Genomic DNA, 23039 nt, shown 5'->3' on the forward strand with positions numbered 1-23039 from the left:
GCAAGATGCAAACAAACCCCCAAATCAAAGTCAAACCAAACCCCTGACTGAGGCTTGGTAGGGTGATGGAACACAAGGTGGAGGATATTTCCATCTCACGGAATGTATGTGAGGCTGTCACATTTCTTTCATTTCTATTATTTACACAATTAAGGACATAGTGTCTAACAAGAAAGTTTAAATATTTTTAGAAGTTGAGAAAAAAACAGCATCTAGACTGTACGCAATATGGTACAATCTGGCCTGTTAAACTTTACCCTGCAAAATAAAGTGAACTTGGACAAAGAATCGTATTTACATGTACAAGCAGATTTTAACTTCAGATTTACCCTTTCTCCCTGTGCACTGCACATAGAGGACATGGCCTGGGACCAAGCGCCACAGTGCCTGCTCTTCTGCTATGTGCATCCTGCACACCCCTGTCAGGCTCACCCACACTACTGCTCTATTTCTCCTATTTTCTTTGACAGCATAGATACTCTGTCTGACAACACATACTGCTGCCAGACTTAAGTTTCTAAATTGCAACTATTTACAAATTCTTTCCAGACCATTAACCGGCAATATTAGTCACGCATCTAGATTTTCTGTCTGTATTTCTACAAGGCTGGCTTAGATTGTTCAATGAGAGTAAACATCCTCATGTTTTTTAATTTTCAGGTACCCACCTTTTAAAAACACTGACTTTTAGAGCAAGAAGGGAAAACACTCTTTCAGCACGCACCTTTCACCTGACAAACTTGCATACAAATCTTGAACTCTTTCAAATCATTTTTTGAAAGCAGTTTTGAAAGGTTCTAAGAAGACTCTGTTACATAAATGTCTAAGAGAAATGGTTACATTATTCAGTGGGATATCTATCTCAGGCATGTAAACTAAACATTACTGTAATAACTATACTGATAATGGACAGCATACAATTTGATGCACAGAAAGGCTGTGTGCTGTGAACCTGGCTCTCAGTGGAAGCTGGAGTTAGCTGGCTTAGTGAATAAAAGAATAAAGAAAAGGCAAAATCCAAAAATCTAAAATGTGTTTTCCTACCTAGAGGATCTCAAGGAAACACCCAACCAACCCTTAACCTGCTAGGTGCTTATCTTATGGTAATGTGCAGAGAGATCAAATACACATAAAATACACATTACGTTACTTGGAAACCCTCATCTGGCCTAGCTACTGTGGTCACAGGCTTCAGGTACATTCTGGACACTCAAAGCTCCTTCTAGAAATGAGGACTTTGCAAACAACTTTTTCAAGCACCAAGTCCTTTCTTTGCTTACTTTCTATATGTAAAGCCACATAAACAAGCTGCATGTGCTTTAAGCACTGAATTCCCTTTAAGTATCTTATTTTCAGGTTCAGATGTGAATCAAAGGCCCTAGTGATAAACTGGTTTCCTACCTAGTACTTCACAATCACAACTATTAACTTGGTGAATTTAGCAGAGCATAAATTCTGAACACAAATTATTAACACTAAACCAAACACGACAGAAACACCTGATGACCAGCTGTTTCACTTTTAAGTACCAGTGGTGTTCCTAAATTTATCTTTTATAACCAGAAACTTGGAGTGAGCAGTTCAAAAGAAAACAGAATAACAAAGTAAAAGTTTTTCATTATTACATCAGGATTCTGGATAAATCCATCTTCCAAACCTTGTAGTGTTCAGATATAAATATCACACTCTAACAGAGAGCTTTAAGGTAAGATCGTTCCAGGCTTACTTTTTATCCTCCCTACACCTAAAATGACACCGAAGTACTTCACCACATAGGTTTGATTAAGCTACAGCTATATGCCAAACAATCATACTTAGTCAATGCTGACAGATTTTCCCACACCACAGACTGCACACAGAATACTAGATTTCATCACTTAATAAAACTATTAGTTAATATCCCAGAGAGAACTTGAAGGACATCATGGGCTAACACATAACTGTACTTCACAGTGTCTCAACATCCTAAGCTTAACATCTGTTTCCTGTTGGCTTTTATTATTTTTTTTTTTTACAAAGTGCTTTGCATTACTAGATATAATTACATATTTCAGTTAGAAGGAAAAATGCAATATAGAATTTTATTTCCATCTGGAAACAATAAATGAACAACTTTCTGAAACTGTATGACTGTGAAAGAAAATTTCTGTCTTTAATCATGACTGAACCAGCTGATTCCCTTTTCCTTTTATCCCCTGGAATCTAATAAGTCTATGAACTAAGGGAAGCACTACACAAAAATGACATTTCATGTAGGAATGAAAAGGTCAAATAGTAGCACAATTTGGTTTAAGCTGACTTTACAAAAAATAAAAGCCACATACATTTAGAATCTAACAATGTATGTAAAATATCCTTCAGTATACTGAACACACAGGAAATATGTTTTTCCCCAGTTCTTAGCAGCTGGAGTACATCAGAACACAAGGCACATATCCAGGAAGATTTTTATCTAGTCAGTGTATTTTATCATAGCAATTACAATACACAAGTTTAACCACCTAACCAGAAAATCACTCCTTCTGTTTGTAATGACACCATGCGCAACCACAGAGAATCATAGAGACAATAAACATCAGTATCTGTGCATCTTTATGTCAGCACTAGAAAGCTGTTCAAAGATTCCTTCCCCTAACCTGAAGTAGGCAAAAATCCAGTATTTGAATTCTGCCTCATGTTTGAGTCATGATGATGTGAATAACTTGCTTCTTAGTAAAAGGATTTTGTTCTCTGCCAGCAGTGAAGCCCAAAGAAACCCTCATCCATATGAAAACATGACAAAATGGCACTCCCTCAAAACTGCTTTCCCTGTGGCAGATGTTAGTCTGGGATATGTTATGAGGGGTGTCTACCGACTGTTGTGTTTCAGAGGTCCAGTGGTGCCACCGACAGCATGATCTGGATAAAAATCAAGTCGCTGCAGTCCATTTTATAAATTCCTGTGCTGCAGTACAGTTCAGGAACAGATGTGATTGTAGAGATGCAAGCTTGGCAACAATGACACAGTCTGATCAAGCCTGGAAAGCTCATAACAGTTTTGTTGAAACTACTGAACAGGGAACCTTTTCCCTGCTTCCCACCCTCCACGGGTAATGTGGCTGTAAAACCTGAAGAAGGTGTAGGATGTATAATGGCAAACTTCCCCAGGGACATGGGCTGGAAGGCAATGCCTCCCCCTCATCTATGTATGAAATGGGAGAGATATAATGAAGCCATATGATGGGCAAGCTTAGCATAAAGATAAACTGAGGTCATATTGGAGCAGTTAGAAGCCCACACAATTCTGACCAATGTAATTTGAACCTTAAAATCAAATCTTTGAGTTTCCAGATGGAACACAAAAATCTGTTTTGTCATACAGGAAAAATGCCTTCTACATTACCAAACGAAAAGCTGGTATTAGCTCAGGCCACCCTTAGAAGTGGATATAAACCAGACTGCAAACCGTGATTTGTTGATAGAAAGACTAGCCGTGAGAGCCATATGCTCAGCCCTAGCTGTTCCCAGCTGTTCTCCTAGGTGTGGGATCTCTCTGCTGCTTCCAACCTCATAAAATAGACAATGGTAGCTAGCTAAGAAATTCTTCTTCCTCATGGCTATCTTTTAAGTTTAATCTCTTAAAAAAAAAAAACAGGGGAGGTTTATATTGGATATAAGGAAGAAATTCTTTCCTGTTAGGGTAGTGAGGCACTGGAATAGGTTGTCCAGGGAGGTTGTGAATGCTTCATCCCTGGCAGTGTTCAAGGCTAGGTTGGACGAGGCCTTGGGTAATATGGTTTAGGGCGAGGTGTCCCTGCCCATGGCAGGGGGGTTGGAACTTGATCATCTTAAGGTCCTTTCCAACCCTAACTATTCTATGATTCTATGAAAAAACAAATGAAGCCGTACCAAGAACACCTACATGCCTTCATGACACATCTTCTTGTACTAAAAATTAGGACAGGCTAACAGGAAGTCTTGCAAAAAAACCCCACAAAACGACAACAACAAAAAAAAAACCACAAACAAAACCACCCCCAACAAACAAGTGACATTCAAAGAACACAACACCACAACACAATACTGTATTTCATAGTTCAAAGCTTCAGTTGAAGTTTGTGGCATCTCTTCCCACAAGTCAGTGCACAAACAAGGCAATGCACAGCACAAAATAATTACTACCTGATTTTTAAACACAGAAAGATCAAGAACTCTTCTCTCAGTTAACAAGTACACATTTCTCTCCAAAATATGACTTAACATGGATATACATGGTATACCAAAGAACAGAGAGAGCCTCTTTGCAGAATACAAATTTTTGCAGTTATCTGGTAAAACCAGTAATTCCCACTACAGCTATCCTAACCTTTGTTGGCAAAATACTTCAGGATAAGAAAACTGGTATCCTTATTGCAACCCGCTTCCAGTACTACAGTAGGACTTTACATCAGGTAAAACATAAAGCATCAGCATCTACATTGGGTAGATTATTGTTCATTACTCAGCCTGTATGCAGCCATGAGCCCACATGCAACATCTGAGTTTCTGCAAGAGTGTCACCAAATCACAGCTGATTAAGCAACACATTCAGCATTAATAGCACCACACTGATTTCCTCAAGGTATTGTACACTTTCAGTTCCACAAAAACTGATGGAAGTTGTGTGGTTAGAAACATGCAGTAAATGGTTCAGTGCTTTCAGATGAAAGCTGTTAACTGTTGCTGCTGCAGCCATCATTACAATCCTAAAGAGACTTTGTAGAGCTTCAGAGTGCTGTTTGTCCAGTTCCAATAAACAGATTCACTTTAAGGTTAAAAGTTCATTTAATTAATGGCTAGTCATGGTTTACTGACTTAAATCCAGCCAACCAAATAGCTAATCCTAATTCCTTGTGAAATGATTAATTCTGATGTGCTAGAAAATGCACACCTTGTCATTTTCTCCATGGTGATAATTTCTCACCATTAAGCATTCCTCAAATAAAATATATTTTTTTCCAGAAGTAAACTAATACTTCTTTTTGCAGTATGTATTAGAAACACATATTGGGAAGTTGCTTAAAAAGGTGATTTATTGCAACAGCACACTACATATTTAAGTAACTCCTCATCTCATTCATATTTTATGATAATAAAAGCTTGACAATTAATTAAAGCATAGAGAGGCACACACAACAGGCAAGTAGGACTGTCACACTACCTTTTCGTCTTCAGAAACATGCTTGAGTGACCTGGATTGCTAGATTCATCCATACCATGCATATGTTCACCCCTTCAAAAATGAGAATCTCATACAATAAAGAATTGATGGTTTCTGTGCAGAAGGAAGTAACGGAATGAATGCACAGCCCACCAGAGTTCAGCTGCATTGAGACAGAGCAGTGCCAGGAAGCCTTCCTATTGTTTCTCTCTATTTCAAACAAGGAAGTACAATACCTAAGATAGCATCTGATTTAGCAGGTTACAGTAGAAGAAAAATAGTGGGAAGTTTTAATCAAAATCTAAACCTTTAGGCAAGTGCTATCTCTTTCTCTGAGCTGAGGTAATTTTCATAGCAAAACAGAAAAAACGTATTCTAAACCATAATGACAAAACTGCATCATAGAATTTGCATTCTTCAATACTTCTTGCACATTTGACATATGAATTTAAAGACTGGGTAGAAGAGATTTTATATCTTTTCCTCAATTCATAATAGTACAGAAACCCAAAGCCAATATTGTTATGTGTACAATTTTATTAAAGTTCTGAGAACACATTGTGTTTCCTTTTTCTCATTTTTAAAGAATAATCACCTCAAAAAACCCAAACTTTTTTTTAAGCAAATGCCAAAGCCTAATGAAGCAAGCAGTCTTACTGAAGATTATGTAGATGATGTTGCAAAGCACAGTGAATGTGACAGTTCATCTATCAAAGAAAACAAAAGGGTTTATGCAACTAAACTAAATAGAATCTTTCAGAACAGCACGGAGAGTGGTTGGTAGAACCTTACTTATTATAATATAAATAACTAGGAAAGTGAGATCTCATCTCAGTGAAGGCAGAAATGTTCAAAGAAGATGGCATGGTTTGCTATGCAAGCTATATATTTGACAATAGCTTCTAATTCAATGACTTGAAGCACATGGTGACAGCTAAAATTCCCACTTTATTTAGCAAAAATGCTGCTTCCCATACATGTACTCCCTGTTCTTCAAACAAACCACTCAACGGTGATTTTTATTGTCTGCTAGTAATCCACAAATGAAGTAAGCCATAGCTCCAAATGTCTGCTAGGATGAGACAGTATAAGTACTTGACAGAGAAAGTGGTGTGACAAAACATATTGCAATGCACAGCAGAGATTCATCCCTTTCCTAACCTCATAATATTCACATATACATTCACTCTGGGATGAGTTAACCTCTGACAAAGTTCCTGTGACACTATGTCTTAAAGAGTAATTTCAAGAAGATGTGCTACATTTGGAAACCCCAAAGACAAAGAACACTTTAAGAGGAAGAACAGGAGAGACAGTATTTTAGTACCCCCCCCCAAAAAAAAAGAAAAAAGCAACACACAGTGTAAGCAAAGATGCACACACAGCCTCCATAACATTTAACATAATACCAAAGGAAATAGCAAGCATCCCTTCCCATTCACCCCTCCTTTTTCAGGAGCCCAGATGCAACTGCCCCTCTCATCCTCTCCTTAGTATCTGAGATATCTTTCAATTTTACTGCTAGCAAGACAAACACAGTTTGCATATAGAGAACTATGTAATTACAGCAAGACAAAGCTGCATGGTCCACTGACTACAAAACACTACAGGACTCTCAGTAATAAGAGGTCAGGGGCTTAACTATTCATTTATTTAAATATATGAAACAGTTTTCATTTTTTCTGGTCAAATCAACAGATTTTAATTGGTGCTTTCAAACATAGCAGTCTATGAAAATGACAAAAATAATACTAGAAACACAGGAAATACATGCCCTACAGGCCTTTTAATTCCTGAAATCATGCTGCCCTTTTATTTGCCATTGAAGAATGTGTGCGTATTATTCCCTTCTTAAATGCATTTCAAATCAGCTAACTCTCTAGCTTATTCAAAACTTGAGCTTATGCACAATGCTCAAAAACATTCAGTGCACTCAGAGGAAAAAAGAACAATATGGAAAAGAGAAAAGCAAATTAGTAGTTTTACTGTAATATATATCTATGTGCTGTGGCAGGTCACATTTGAGGAAGCCATCTGTAGGGTATCAGCTTCAATGAGGTTAAGGAACATAAAGACCAAGCTGAAGTGAAAAATCAAAGCAAAAGAGCAAAAAAATACTATTGCGACTTGCAGTACACTTGGCACACCTTATGCATTTAAAGACACTGCTGCTACGCAGACTCCATCTCAATGGCTGGTGTATCACTCAAATGTCCTGAATTAATAACGGAGATAAAGCCCACACAGATGGCATATGGTATGGTTTGAGACAGACTCATTTTGACAGGTGACAAAGATGACTACTCATCTAGTCATGTGAAATTAAGCACTTACGGGAATGGCAGGTGTGAACTGCCTCCTTTATACAGATTTGGAAGCATCCCATCATTCACAGAAAGTGCTGTACTAAAATCCCAGAAAACTCTGGAAGTACAGTTAATGTTAAATCTGCGAGGTAAACTAAGGCTGAAATGCGAGCCCCCGACCCATTCCAGTCTGGATGATTCCTGTTTGATTTGGACAGAACCCTAGATATTGAACAAGAAAATGAAGTTAAAAATCCAAGTAAAAGTGAAATATATTCTAGGCAAATATTATTCTCTATGCTGCCAGCATTAACTTATTTCAACCTGCTATGCATTTACCCTTATTTTTTACTTTTTGGACTAACCCACATTCACTGTTTACTACTACTGTTTTAATGGATTTTTTTCCAAACTTCTCTCTCCACCAGTCACTACAAGTGGATGTAAAACACTCTCACTAGAAGAACAGCTATGAAGTTGATAATATGATTGCAGAATGCCTGGAGATTACTTACAAAGCAGGATGTATACCGTATGTACTTTTGGTATATGTTGACACTATAGGACAATAACGTCTTTGCTACCTGGCAGTCTAATTCAACAGTAGCTCTGTGTTCAGTCATATGGGTAAGAGTACACAAGGTAACTACACATATGCATTTATTGCAGGTTTTGCTAGAACTATAAATATTTACTAGGACTATAAAATGGACCCCAACCTTTTCTTTCACCATTAGCATTTTACAAAACAGATTTTTTTAAAAAGAGCTAAAACATTTCCCCCCGATCATAGTTCATGTCCATTTAACAAAAATTTTCTGCTGTGTAGATAGAACTCCAAGTTTTCCTCAACGTCCTGTGGAATTGACATATTAAGAGAGAACAGACATTGGACAAGACACATATCTCAAAACTTCAAATAAGGAAGGTATATGCTTTATGATGTATACATTCAAACAGACTGCTAAGACTGTGAGAGAGCACTTTGGGAAATGCAATATTATCTCCATTGGTTGGCCAGATTTTCTCTCAGAGGAAAACTGAGGTTGTCTTCTGCATCTAAACTGCAAACTCCAATTTCTTTCTCAGTCTTAGTACCACGACCAAGAGAAACAATGCTCGGGTCTCGGGTCCTTCATTTCTTTTAAATACACCAAATAAACCCCTCTGTCATAACAACAAACCTTGTGCAGAAGAAGTCATGCTAGCATTGCCTGTGTACAAATTAACATGTTGAGTGAAAGCAGCAGTGAAACTATGAAGTACAATTTCCCTCTTTCCTGGCCACAGGTTTGTTCAGTCTGCAGGGTAACTTCAGGGTGGGCAAACTAGATTCACTTCCAAGGAAATCAGAGCAGCAGCCACACATTAACAGTGAATGTGCTCCAAGCCCTTTGTCAGAACACAGGGCTTCAAACCAATGATCTCTCTTTACAAGAGCTTTCTACCATGGGTAGTTTGAAAGTTACGTTTTTTTGAAGACTCCAAAATGCAGATAATACAGATAGAGGGGCTTCACTATCAAATTCTGCAATTTCCTGATCTGCTCTTATAGTTTCATTTAACTCACTAATGTAATTACAAACTTCACCTGCAGCTGAAGAAAACAGCAAATATAAAGATTAGTTATTTTAGATTATGCCCTGAATAACTGTGATAAAAGTTTTTTTCTAATGACTTAGCTCAGTATGCAACATATCAGTGTTAATCTTTTGCACGGCGATAAAACACTGAAAGGTTCCAAATATTTCTTTCTTTGCAAATAAGAAGGCCCAACTGAATGCAGAATTTACAGTCTGAAAACACATGGTTGCTTCTCACCCCAAAGCTGTTCATGCTACTTACATCTCTAAGTATGTAAGGCACTATTACCCCCATATTTACTGAATAAAACCCTAACAGGATTGAGTTGTCAGACCACGCCACATGAGCATAATTATGATTTTCATGAGATTAACAGCCTCCCCTGAAATGACAAACATCTTTAAGGACAGAACGGCATTTACCCCACAGTAGTACCTGAAGGCACTAGGTATGTTCAATATTTCAAACTCAATATTTTAAATCATATGAAAACTTAAACTGACTCCCTACCTATAATAAACCTGAGTTTGAACAACCACTGGCCCAGGCCCCCAAATCTACCAAGGTGTCCAGCATGAGAGCCTCAAGGCCAGTTACAGCACCCACACTTTTCCTTTGGCCCCTGCTCTAGTCCCATCCCTGTGACTAGTTTCCCAACCCAAGGGAGTTTTCTTCTTCTTCCTCCTCCTCCCCTTAGTGCTGGCCTCCAGCATCAGGAGAACAGCAGAGTTGTTAGCAAGTGGATAATAAGAGACTGATTCTCAGATACCCCATTCTGAGATGTGGCATTTTCTGTGCCTCCACTGTTATTTCCTGGGAACTTTAAGAGTGGGCACCACATTAATGAGCCAAAAGATTCACAGGGCAAAAGCCCAGCCACACACCTGGGCGTACAGTACAAAGGAAACACTGCAGACAGGTTAAACAGATCTCTGATCATAATCCAATGCTGAAAATATCAGATTTTCAAAAAAGATACATTACTGGAACAGTTTCTTCCTTTTCATTGCATATAACTAACACATGATTAGTACATTTTCCCATGCAAAATCTTTTCGCAGAAAGTCAAACAACATCCTAGTTAGCAACATGTCTTCTAAACAAAATAAATTGATGAAATGCAGCACATTTTTAAACAGAGATGTTTGCAACTAGCAACAGATTAATACCTTTCTTAGGAGATAACTGCATCTGGATTTTATCCTTATCAACTGACATGAAGGTTTATCAACTCCTCATTTCATTTATTTTGTTACTTTTTAAACAAGTCATAGTTTTACGCTTTCCTCAGCCCAAAAGTTAAAAGCACATTCCCCACAAAATGTTTATTTTGTCTGGTGAAAATGTATACAGGAGACTGCTAACATCCCCTTGCGATCTTTGATACAAGTCTGGTAAGCCTGGAAGAGAGGACTAGACAAAAATGAAGAAGGTTAAGTTTTTAGAAATTTAGCTTGACAAATTTTCAAAATTATTTCACCAAATTACAAGCTCAGAAACTCTTGGTCATACACGAAACACAGAAATTTGATTAAATGATCTTTAGAAAACATCATATAAACTGAAAATTGTATGAAACACTGCAGAAGCCAAGCAACAGCAGATGCTGCTATTGTACAAGAAGGCTGGTGTACACATAACGCATGTTCTGCACAGCGACGTTCAATGCATTTTCAATAGGCTTTCATGAATTCCTCTGGCTTTGTCATCACACTTAAAAGTCCACTTTTGAAGAGATTAGAATACTTTTCCTGAATATGAGTCAGGTCAAAGAGAGTCTGACCCAGAGCACTTTCTGGAAAATTTAGATATGGGAAGATTAGAGATCATAAATCAAAACCTTTTACAGATTTGTGGCATGCTTACTCACTAAAATGGTTACTGATTGAAAGAAATCAATATACTTTCCACCTTCCTTAGATTATATAAAATTACGACTACTGCAGTGTCCTTTAGGTGGGTAGAACAGCTGCCTATTTCCAGCAGCTGATTGGGTTTTTTTTAAAGGAGTGCTGGAGGAGGAGGAGGCAGAAAAAAAAGCTTCTGATAGTACTCATAGGATGAGCAGCAGTGATAAAAACAGCAGTCTATGCCAAAACACTTTTAATAATGAGAGTTACAAATGAAAGCAAAGACACTAACTGTGAAAATTGCTAAAAGCTTGATTCGCTTTTGTACAAGAGGCTGAAAAACGTTAAAGAAACTTGCAACAGATATCAGAGCCTGAGACAGAACGCAAATCTCTAAAAACCACAATAAAACCACTTCCTAAAGATTTCTGTTCAGTGTGTTGTTAAAACTCTAACATAGTGAAGGGTATGTTAAAACAAAGAATAAATTAGCAGCTCAGGAGATTTCCTGCAATCTTCTGCAGCTTGTATTCTTTAGCTGATGAAGTGAACAAACTGCTTGCTCCTATCAAGATGAGATTTCTCTAGCCTGTGCACTTCAATAGGGAAAGGTACAATTATGCCTCTCTGGTGAGAAAATACTGTCCTTGACATCTCAAGAAAACATAAGTGTGCTTATTAATTCTATAATATCTTTGGAAAATCAGCACAGATACCAGCTATTGTTCTGGATATTGCTGATGCACATGGTTATAAAATTTACCTTAAGCTATATCCTTCCCTGCTCTTTCTATAAACAGTTCCTATGAATTTCACTAAATTAATTTGGTGACAGAATCCAAACAAACCTACCTTTGAGACAAAGCCCTCACTTCCTACCCTTCATACATACAATATTGTTTCAAATCCACTGTTGCACACTTTCGTGCTTCTAATCTCATTGAACTACTTTATTACTTTCTGTTTAAATCACAGATATACACTTAGAATTTCCATTTCCTATCATGGAAGATCTACAGACTTTCAGAATAGCATCTGACATAGGATAACAAATATGTCATTGAGTGAGACTAGCATATAGTGTTTTTTGGAAATACTTGACTGAGATATAGCAGGAAGACAAATTCAACCCCATTGCCCATCACCTACTAATGATGTTTCCTTTAGTACTTGAAAACACTAGACATACAAATGCAACATCATTATAATAAAGTTCCACTGATCAGAAACCCAAGTAATATTATTATTTCAAAATTATTTTAGTATCTCAGTAAGTTATGGTGTCAGGAAAATTGCTTAACTCTATTAGTCTAACTCTACAGATTTACTTGAAGCCCATAAATGATTCTCTTTTCTTTCTTACCTCCAGATGCTCTAAAATATAGGGAGGGTTTGTCATGCCAAGCCTCAGCATAGCTCCCTCAGGAATAGCTTCAACCAGCTTCCACAGAAGCGTAGGGAGGTCTGTGCCAATGTCTCTGCCATAAGCCCCTGTGTCTTCACTGGTCAGCCATATCTCACAAACACCCTCTGTGAATAAAAGAAAGAGATAATTAACAAATCTGGTTTAGAGCTGTTTATTTTATCATACAGCTGCTCACCCTTTTTAATGCAGTATTTCACAAGGCTATTATGCAGCCAGACTGGGTATTCAATTGCAAGGGGGAGGGAAGGAGCAGGAAGGCTTATCCCATGGGTAGCAGTGGGTTATTAAGTTCATTTTATGAGCACAAGAGTGCTACAACAATGCTGTAAATTATCATTGCTGTAGAATGATTAACATTCGCAGCCAATAACAAATTCTGTGCTGCCTCTACAGCAAGTCACTCAAGTTTTGTACTCTGCTCTATTTTTTGAGGCTAATCCACTAAATACTACAAGTGACATTAACCAAGAAACAGTTTGCATTAATGGTTGCTACTAACAGTTAACTTACTGAGTGGTAAGCTTCTAATAAGCAAAAGTAGCTCTAAAGCACAGTGATTAACATTCTTCCTGGAATAACTATTAAAAAAAGAACACTCTTGTATTCTTTAAATTATACAATTAGCAATGCAATATTAAGGTTGTATTGAAAATGTTTGTGACCACTGCATGATTGTTACAGTGTGGAAAAACTGTTTCCTGGCAGTTAATACTTCATTTTCCATCATGAGGGCCTTAGGAAGTAGTATATTTGATTTATACTGTAAATAGTGACCTTGAACACTGATATTTGGTAATAATATCCTACTGCTCAAAGCGGGGAAAGATTGCACCACCCTTTAATAATAGTTGAAGGCAACAATGTTCCATGCAGTCAGTTCTGTAAGTCTGACAAGCTTCCATCCTTCCTGCAATGCAATCCATCCTCCCCTTCCTCACTGCCCCAAAGACAGAAAAAAGCCATCAAAAGCAGGGTGGGTGGAAGACTCCTCTGATTTCCAGTGAGATAAGATACCATTAACTGAGTGAAGAGTTAAATTTGTAACACCAGTAATGAAACAGTAAAGAAAACACCCAAACACTAGAAGGTGCATAATTCACCAAGGTACTGCTTGGACCAGCAAAGAATTTACCACAAAATGTATGTGTTTACACTACAAAGATATAGTTAGAATGAGGAAAACAAACACGTACACAGACTCTAATAACATAAAAAGTAATAAACCTAGAAAATGGAAGTTTTACTAAAATGTAAATTCAAGACTGCCTCTCAAACTCAGACTATAAAGGGCAACAGCAGGCTATGCTGAGCACCAAAATTACTTTTACTTGTTCAGAAAGATTTTCAAGTTAATTTATTATGCAGAGAATACTAATACAATACTAAGAATACTTCTAAATTAAGGTAAACCAAGAAATTAATGACTTCTTAGGTTTTACTTCAAGAATACCGCATCTGGAATATTGTGTCCAGTTCTGGGCCCCTCAGTTTAAGAAGGACAGGGACCTGCTGGAGAGAGTCCAGCGCAGGGCAACTAAGATGATTAAGGGAGTGGAGTATCTCCCTTATGAGGAAAGACTGAGGGAGCTGGGTCTCTATAGTTTGGAGAAGAGGAGATTGAGGGGTGACCTTATTAGTGTATATAAATATATAAAGGGAGAGTGTCACGAGGATGGAGCCAGGCTCTTCTCAGTGGCAAACAATGATAGGACAAGGGGCAATGGGTACAAACTGGAACACAAGAGGTTCCACTTAAACTTGAGAAGAAACTTCTTCTCAGTGAGGGTGACAGAACACTGGAACAGGCTGCCCAGGGAGGTTGTGGAGTTTCCTTCTCTGGAGACATTCAAAACCCGCCTGGACACGTTCCTGTGTAACCTTATCTAGGTGTTCCTGCTCCAGCAGGGGGATTGGACTAGATGATCTTTTGAGGTCCCTTCCAATCTCTAACATACTGTGATACTGTGATAAGTTAGTGAGAGAGATGTACAATTCTTATGAGAATGATGGTGGAAAATATTCTTGAAGTTCTCTGGTTATCCACCTTGCAGTCACAACCTTGTTGTCACACTCAAACTGAGCTCCTCTGTGCCTGATCAGGTATGAAGAATCTGCTAGCAGCATACTATCAACTTTGTATTACACTGCAGTTGCTCACATTTTTGGAATTCACCTCACCACAGGCAGTATCACACCATGACACATGCACTAGGGTTTGCTGCTCGCCCTACATTTTCCTAGGATACAAACAACAAAAAAAACCCCCGTAATTAATTATGTACGCCCCATTTTAAAAATAAGAGAAATACAAAGAATCTCAATGATATCTAATGTCCCATTGTCTTCTTCCCTATATCAGGCTCCAATAGCCATTAAGACACTGCAAAACAGAGTAATTTACCTGCTGAATTTCTTACTGAAGCAGAGTAATTTCTACTCTTAAGCTTTCAACCTAACTAGTTGCTTTTTTCTGGTGATGGTGGTGTTGTTTTTGTTTTTTTTTGTTGTGGTGGTTTGTGGGTTTTTTTGTTTGTTTTGTTTTTGTTGTCTGTCCACCCCCCCCCCTCCCCCCCGCCCCAATGGCTAATGGAATACTGCCTCACAGTCACCCTATGAACATTGGGGGACTGGGGGGGGGGGCGGGGGAGGGAAATAAATCACTAGTTAGGAATGGAAATAACATTCCTGTGGAAAACAACAGTGGGCTTTTAAAGCTGCATAGGTGGGGATCATTAGCCCCCTGGTGGGCTGAAACTTCAAATTAAAATCACAAGAAGAGGAAGCAGCTGTAATACTAAATCAGCAACAACAGGAATAACCGTCTCATCTGCTCTCCGATCAGGGTGTTGAACAACAAGCAATGGGAATAATTCATGCTGAGCCAAGGATGTAGTCTTAATATGGGGGGGTGGACACCTGTATTTTAGGCAAAAGCTCCTGTCCCAGTTTCAGGCTGGCAAAATGTTATCTGCAAATACTGAATATTGCTGTCAGCGCCGAGTATTTACAAGTAAAGTAAATTAACTTTGTACACAACTGTACATGATAGATATTTGCTGTTAACTATTAGGCTGTTCATTCTAGCCCTTTGCAGCCTGAGTTTAGAAGACTAAACTTACACCAGGTAAGAGGAGAAAACAACAGACCTCTCTAACAGGATTAATAAAAAGTGAATCAACACTCCCTACTTTTACTCAACTCTCTTCCCCTCCAAACTCCAGCCCTACATAGTAACCTATTTAAATCCACTGTGTTTTTTTTCTTTCTCTTGCAATGAATGTCACTTGATCATTCACCATTCTGTTACTGGGTAATTCTGGTGCTAATAAAAGCAAGCTGATTTTGCAAATGAGAAAATTGATCCAAACTGCAGAGTTTGGATGTGCAAATTCAGAGCATTTGTTACACTATTAAGGCCAATTATCATTATATTCAAGTAATTACAAGTCTGCCTTTGGTCACAGTTCCTAGTTTATTTCTCACTCAGCCATCACTACCCAGCACAAAAGACTGCTGCCTCAACTGCTGGCTTCTGATCTCTGCTCTGCTGTAATTGGAGATGACTGAGAATGAAAAATGTTGGGAAAAGAGTGGGTTCTTGTACATGAAGGAGGTTCTGAAGTTATTTCTTCTCCAATGTCTCAATATAATGAATACTTATTGAAGATTTTAACTTTTTGGGGGGTAGCCTAAACAATCCTTGTCATAAAGAAGACAAGAAATCCTACAGTTATCATTTTACAAGATACGTTCATTTCTGCTCTAGAGATCACTTGAAATGATTCGTTTCTTTAATAAAAAAATTTCTAGTGCTTTTTATTTCACTTTACCATCAAGCCACTATTGTAAACACTGTTTTCAGCAGTAGCAAACATCTTTTAAATTGAAGGGAAATCTACTCCACCTGAAAAATTAATTTACTTCAATCCACAAAAGCATCTGAAGATGTAAAATATCAAACACTAATCCTTTGAAATTGTTTGTTAACCTGCCATACCTTTGTACAAATGAAATTCAGTCTCAAAATCCCCCCTTTTTTTTTTTCCCTTTTTCCTTCCCTTCTCACTCTTCTCTTTCCTGCAAGTTTCTAATGCTAACAGGAGTGGCTTCTCCAGCAGCACAATTCTCTGCAGGCTGCCTCAGTGGGAGGCCTGCAGTTCTGACCTTCTCAGTAGCCCACATATGCTTATCAATAACCACCTAACCTCCTTGCTAGTCCTTCTCCAATGGTGAATTCTTGCAGCAGCCTGCAGTGCTGAAGAAACCACAGAAACACCTCTCCCACTGCATCACAGAAATCTTAAAGACCATCTAAGGGGAAGCCTGACTTTAAATGTTTGTCAAAAACTGCTCGCAGAATGGAGGACAACCAATCTGACCCTGCCACTCCCGATCATAACCTTACAATAAAAAAAATATATTAAAAAAAATCATATCCAAAGATGGAAAGGCTTAAAGAAATTAAATTCATTTTAAATGTGCTCATTGTTTAGAATTAGCTTACCCTACCTAAATTTATTTTCTACTCAATTATTTGAGTTTCTCATTAGTTATTCAGCATGAATTTTACAGGCACTGTTTTCATACTTGATGCAGTGCATGTGCTAAATTACTTTGTTGAATGAGTACCTTAAATGAGAAATTGTGAAAATGTGTACACACTGTATCAACCTGAATATAATCAAGTTTAAATAGAAATGGAGATTTGGAGGAATCAAACTCCTCCTACGCTTTTGAAGTACTCTGCAAGCATTGATTCACCATGTAAGAGTCCAGGCCTCCTCTTAAACAGACTGTCCAACCACCTGGATCACCACTGAAAGATTCCATTGCAGGGATTACCTGAAAGAGTAAATCAAACTGGGAGCAGCTCACTGGTACTAATAGGGGAGGTTTTGAAGGATTAGTTTTCAGTTCAGTTGTGTTTTGAATATTTCCAAGGACACAAATACCACAGCCACTTTGGGTAATCTGTTCCAGTATCTGACCACCCTCAGGGTAAAATATTTTTCCTTGTACCTAATTGCAATTTCCTGTGTTCTGACTTGTCCTGTCCTTCTATTCTATCTCTGCAAGACCTGTCTGCCTACAAGACAGCCCAGCTCTGCCTTCTCTATACTCTCCCATTAAGCAGTCACAGACAGCAGTAAGATCTCCTCATAGCTTTCTCTTCAAAAGCTCAATAAATCTGTTTCTCATGTAACGTGCTACATTCTCATAATCATTTCAGTGGCCCTCTGTTGAACTGTTCCACTATGTCAGTAAGCCTGGATCTGGGGTGCCCAAAATTGGACAGAGCACTCTCTCTGTGAGGTCTTGTAACTGCCAAATACAAGGCACTAGCCATTCTCCTGCACCTGTAGCTGCACTCTTGCTAATATCGTCTAGGATGCAGCTGATAATTGCAAAGGGGTTTCAGTGCTGACTCATGTTCATCAGCTTGTTCAGAGGAACTCCAAAGTCTGCAAAACTTCCAGCCAGTCACCTCTCTACATCCATATTGCATGTTATCTGCTGTTATCTGGTCCCAGATTAAGGACATTTCATTTGTGTTTCTTGAACTTCATGAACTTATCAGCAAGTCCATTTCTCCAGATTGATTGAGGTCCCTTGCAACATTAGCCCTACCCTCCAGCCAGTCAACTGTTTCCCCAATTTAGTACCACCTCCGAAATTGCTCAAAATGCACTCTATCTCACTGTCCACACTATTAATAAAAGCATTAAATACTGGCCCTGGTATCTATCACCACGAAAACACCCTTAGTAACCGCCAACTAGACTGTAATACCATGGATCATCACCCTGTGAGCCTAACATTCCAGTCAATTCTTTCAGCCACCTTATCATCCAGTTACCCAGTCCATCTCTTGCCAATCTAAAAACATCATGTGAGACTATGCTGAAGACCTACCTATATTTAAAAGAAGTAAATAAAGAGACACAAACCAGAAAACCCTAAACAAATAAAACAACCCTTCTCTTCAAACCCTGAAAACAAAACAATCCCCTCCCAAACAACTCCCTTCTCCCTCCCCTCCAAAAAAACCCCCAAACCACCTCAAAACACCAAAGTTCCACAGCTTTCTTCTCCTTTACAAAGACAGACATCTCATCAGAAAAGTCACTCAGGCCAATCACGTGATTTTCAATTGATAAATCTATGCTAGGAGTTCCCAAACATCCTCTCAGTACCCTCTAGGTACCTTCAGGTACCTAGAAGTGGCTTCCAGGAGGGTTTGGCCAATAGAAAATTAGGTTCAACCGCACTGTGGTTCCCTAAATTCCCCCTTCTTGCTTTTCCTGAAGGGAAGGGTGACATCTCTCTTCTTCCAGTCATCCATATCTCCCCTGATTGGCATGCCCTTTAAATGACGAGAGAGAACAGCCTCATAATGACATCAGCCAGCACTCTCAGCATACTTGGATGCCTCTCATTGCAGGATTATTTCTACTACTTCTGGGTTTCAGTCTGCAGTTTTCATAGCATGTAAAACTATGCTATGTTTTTCAAGTGCTTAGTTCAGTACAGGTCTTTAGAGCAGTTGTGGTTTCTACCACCCACAGGATGACACATATATTGGAGTACTTAGGAAATGAACACACTAACTTTCATGGTCTACATATTTTTAAGAACAAATGTATTTGGAAACTAATACAAAGTGACGTGCAGACCAAGTTACACTGACTCAGATTATTCCACCTTTGTAGGAGAACGTATTATTTTAAAATAATAGAATGATTTAGATTAGAAAAAACCTTTAAAATCATCGCCTCCAACTGTTATCATCAAGTCCAACCATTAAATGTAGAACACTTGACAGTATCCCTTTCAAAGATTCTGCTTGGCAGTGTTGTCTACACTTAGTAACAAAATTCAAGGTATTTTTTTCTCTCCTTAACAAGATGCTTCATTTAAGTGAATGTTTGCACACACAAAAGATGATGTATTTATACTCCTACCATAGAGTAGTATATATTCATGGTACGAAATTCTTAAACTAGATGAAGCCATAACAGGAACTTGGTTTAAAGGATTGTTTTCTACAGACATGATATAGGTACTTATAACAAATTCCTGATCCTGCAAACTAACATAAAAAGTTAGGGCTACATTTCCAAACTCCAAAGCAGAGAGGTTAATCGTGCCTTAGACCCCCTCAACTCTGCTGTCAATTGCTTTTTCAAAAGTATGAAATACCCCTTGCATTTTGGTTAAATTAAGTTATCTTTCCAAAAAGTAAAACATGCTATCTCACTTAGAAATTGTAATCAGAGCTTAAATAAACTTTGATGCAAAAGAGCTCAAGAAACAGATTGATTCTATTGCAATGAAAATGTGGTAATATACTTTTAAAATTTTATATTTTATACATTTTTTCTCCTACAGTGCATTCAGATTTTGTTATTTTATGTAACTTACAAAGTCAGAGCTGGACCACAGTCAAAAAATAACAAGCATCAGGACTGCTGAATAAGAACTTTTTGTAATTACTTTTAAGTTACAATAACAGAATATTCTGGTTTTGCACAACATCAACAAAAATTCTCCCTCTCCCCCAACAACAAAAAACATGCACACGCTTCTCCCTTTACCTTTTGCTTTAATTTTTAGGCCTACTCTGGAGATTTTGACATAACAACCACACACTGAAGAGTTCTGGCCCAGCTATGGATCTATTTTTTTTGTAATACCATGCTAACTTTAACGTAAGGATAGTCTACCATCTGCTTTATATTTAGATGTGAAGTGTGATAGAAGAAACTAATAGCCATATGACTAACAATGGCTTTCCATTTTTATCTTCTGCAGTTATGAGAGTGGAAGCTGCAAACCAATTTACTCGAGGTTTTCCTTTTGAAAAGTAATATGTCTGAAAGATCAAACTGATGAAACTGTTTAGCCCACTTTGGTCTGTTTAATTTGCTTATTTATCCAAATTCATTACATAACAGGACTGCTGCTTTTGCAGCACATGCTTCACCATTAAGGCATTTACAAAAGAAGTTTACTACCTGTGGCTGTTGTAGGGTTTAGCAGTACTACGATTTGTATCAAATATTATTTCTTTTGTTCACTTCTGTGACTATTGATAAGCAAAGTATTTTGATACAAGGAGTATTTTGAAACAATGAATAAGAAAGCCTGTGACAGTAGAAAAAGTTTAGTTTAAATTATTCCCTCTATGGTATTATTAAAAAAAAAACAACCAAAAAAAAAGTTAGAAAGTTCCCAATAGAAAGCATGCAACAGACAGGGCAAACTGAATACTAAAGAGAGCACAAGAGACTTCTTTCCCCCATAAAGCAAACCCTTGTCCTTGCTTATAAAAGAGGTCATTCTACCCCTATAGGGACCTCTGTTCTTAATAGCTTACTGCTGGAGCATGAACTAGAAGCCCTGTCTTGCTCATTTTTTGTAGCTACAGTGTGCTAGTACAGAGAAGAAGAAGGGGGGGAAGGAAAGGGAACAGTATAACAGGTCACTTGCTGCTGCAAACAGCATGATAGCTAATGTTATTATGAGTCTAGTTTCATTCTGTAAGTACAAGAGAGACTTAAAAGGGCATCAAGACAGTCAGGCTGCAAAAGTTTGCTCAGTGCCAACACTGCAGCATTATGCATCTTGCTTTCAAGGGGTATTAATGATGCCATACATCATGATGATAAATTGGGGTTAGTAGCCCGTCTGAAGAGAAAGGGGAGGAAAAGATTTTGAAAAAACTGGAGGGAAAAAAACCCAAACCATAGTTGAACTGCATGAGTTGGTCCTATTTCTCAGGCCAAGAGATGAGGAAGTTATTCTTTAAGAAAGAAGTCAGTGCTTTTTCTGCTGATCACCCGCCTATGATCCTCCTCTTTCCAGGCATGTGTGGTACCTGCACAATGGCCTGTTTTGAAGGTTAGTTTTTCCACAAAGGAAAATAAATAAATAAATCCACTTAGTCATTACACTTGCCAGCTGAAAAAGGGTAAAAAACTGTAATCGCTATTCCACATGCAGACATCCTACAAGAATTAAGTTGTTCTTCAGGGACAGTGGACATCTACTGACGAAGATAACAGAATAAAACTCTTATGTGTATTAATGATCAGGACAGAATTAGCTGATGCTAATTAGTTCTTTGCTGAACCAAGAACATTATTCAAGAAGCAAGTTCAATGATAGGCAATGGTACATGAATCAAGAAAACAAAGCATAAAGGACTGGGTGACAATAGGAAATGGATTTTGCAAAAAGGGACTTAAGCACAAAGGAAAGCTATTTCAGAAAACACAGACGAGTGTGAATTCAGAGTTCTTTTTCTGCAGCCCTGTATATAGCATACAGATGCATAGGCAGGTCCCTGAAGCGTGGAATTACTGTTCTCAGCTCTACGCATCAGATACAATTTGTGAACTATTGATATGCTCATGTTGTTCTTGTACTATAAGTAGAGAAAGAATACTCAACCCTCCACCAGAAGGGTCACTTTAGCACCCTGCAGAAATACTCTTTACTGAAAAGAGAAAGAGCAAATTTTCCATAAACTTAAACATGAAGAACTAAAACCTATTATTTCTATGCCTACTGTCAAAACACAAATGAGAAATCTACTTTGAACTATGAATTTAAAATGAGGCATATAAGAAATCTTGTTTATGAGCTACGAATTTATTGGGAAAAAGAGAGTAATGTGCCACACTGTAACATACACTCGCTGTTTTAAAACCAAAATATGGGCTATCGGTCTGCTGTAGATGAAGTGTCAGATGCAAAGGGTCACACGCTGCACAAATTCAAGGAAATGGCCATGAGCTGTAGGTATATTACAGGATGCAGTGCTAATTAATGGAGGCTTTTTACTGAGTATCCATCTCTGTAGCACTAATGAGTTTGGATTAATCTAAACAACATGTTTCACGGAAACTGATTAGCTTTTGGGAAGTTACATGGCATACCAAGTTTCAATCATTAAAAATGTGTGTAGCCAAGCAAAATAACTCTCTGAATCTGACTTCAGAAAGAGACAAAAATTCTACAACAGCAGACCACACAAGCAACCAGGGTGTGTTACAGATACTTGTCATGGAATCTCATCCTGTAATCTCCTGCCCAATTTTCATTTTCCAGAGCTGAATCCTACAGTCCTATTTCACCCAATGTTTCTGATCTCTGTTTTTTTCTTTTTTAATAGATGAACAGCAAGTGTAGATAGAAAACACATTTTTGGTATATAATGATGCCAAAAAAAAAAAAAAAATACCTAAAAATTGTTTGGAAATAATTTGGTATACACTAAACTGTTGAAATTATATAATGTAATCAATGAAAGAAGATAGCTTACACCTTCTTTGACTAAAACCTAACAAGAATGACTAATCTCTGCTTTGCTACATATCCCAGAATTAGGGGTGATGTCTTTTAGAATGACCTGTTCTGATCACACACTCCACAGAATTAAGAAGAAATTGCTATTATATGTGACAAATATAAAGGTGTCAAATTCTTCATTTCAAATTAAATTATAAACCAAGCTATAGCAATGTAAACAACAGAAAATAATAGCAATATAGAAATATAATAATATATGCTTTAATAAATGTTTGTTTTGCTGTGGCTTTCAGAAATTCCTACGTATATCACAGTAATCTTATTTTACGTTAAAGTATTGCATTCTAAGGAATTATTTTACTTACAATTATTCTTTGCAT

The 23039-nt window shown here is 37.8% G+C and overlaps 1 protein-coding gene across 2 annotated transcripts in view; it reads right to left on the reverse strand.

Moving 5' to 3' along the window:
* The window catches only part of CDKAL1 (CDK5 regulatory subunit associated protein 1 like 1), a 393962-nt gene that overhangs the window by 142434 nt on the left and 228489 nt on the right, over positions 1-23039 (reverse strand). For both annotated transcript variants that reach the window (XM_061346396.1, XM_061346397.1), the window contains one exon: positions 12283-12449. In XM_061346396.1, coding sequence (XP_061202380.1) covers positions 12283-12449 — 167 coding nt within the window. The remainder of the gene's footprint in view (positions 1-12282; positions 12450-23039) is intronic.

This window comes from Neopsephotus bourkii, unplaced genomic scaffold (assembly GCF_033783945.1).
Source record: "Neopsephotus bourkii isolate Nb327-2 ecotype Australia unplaced genomic scaffold, CSIRO-AGI_Nbou_v1 NB_272, whole genome shotgun sequence".
Lineage (NCBI taxonomy): Eukaryota > Metazoa > Chordata > Aves > Psittaciformes > Psittacidae > Neopsephotus > Neopsephotus bourkii.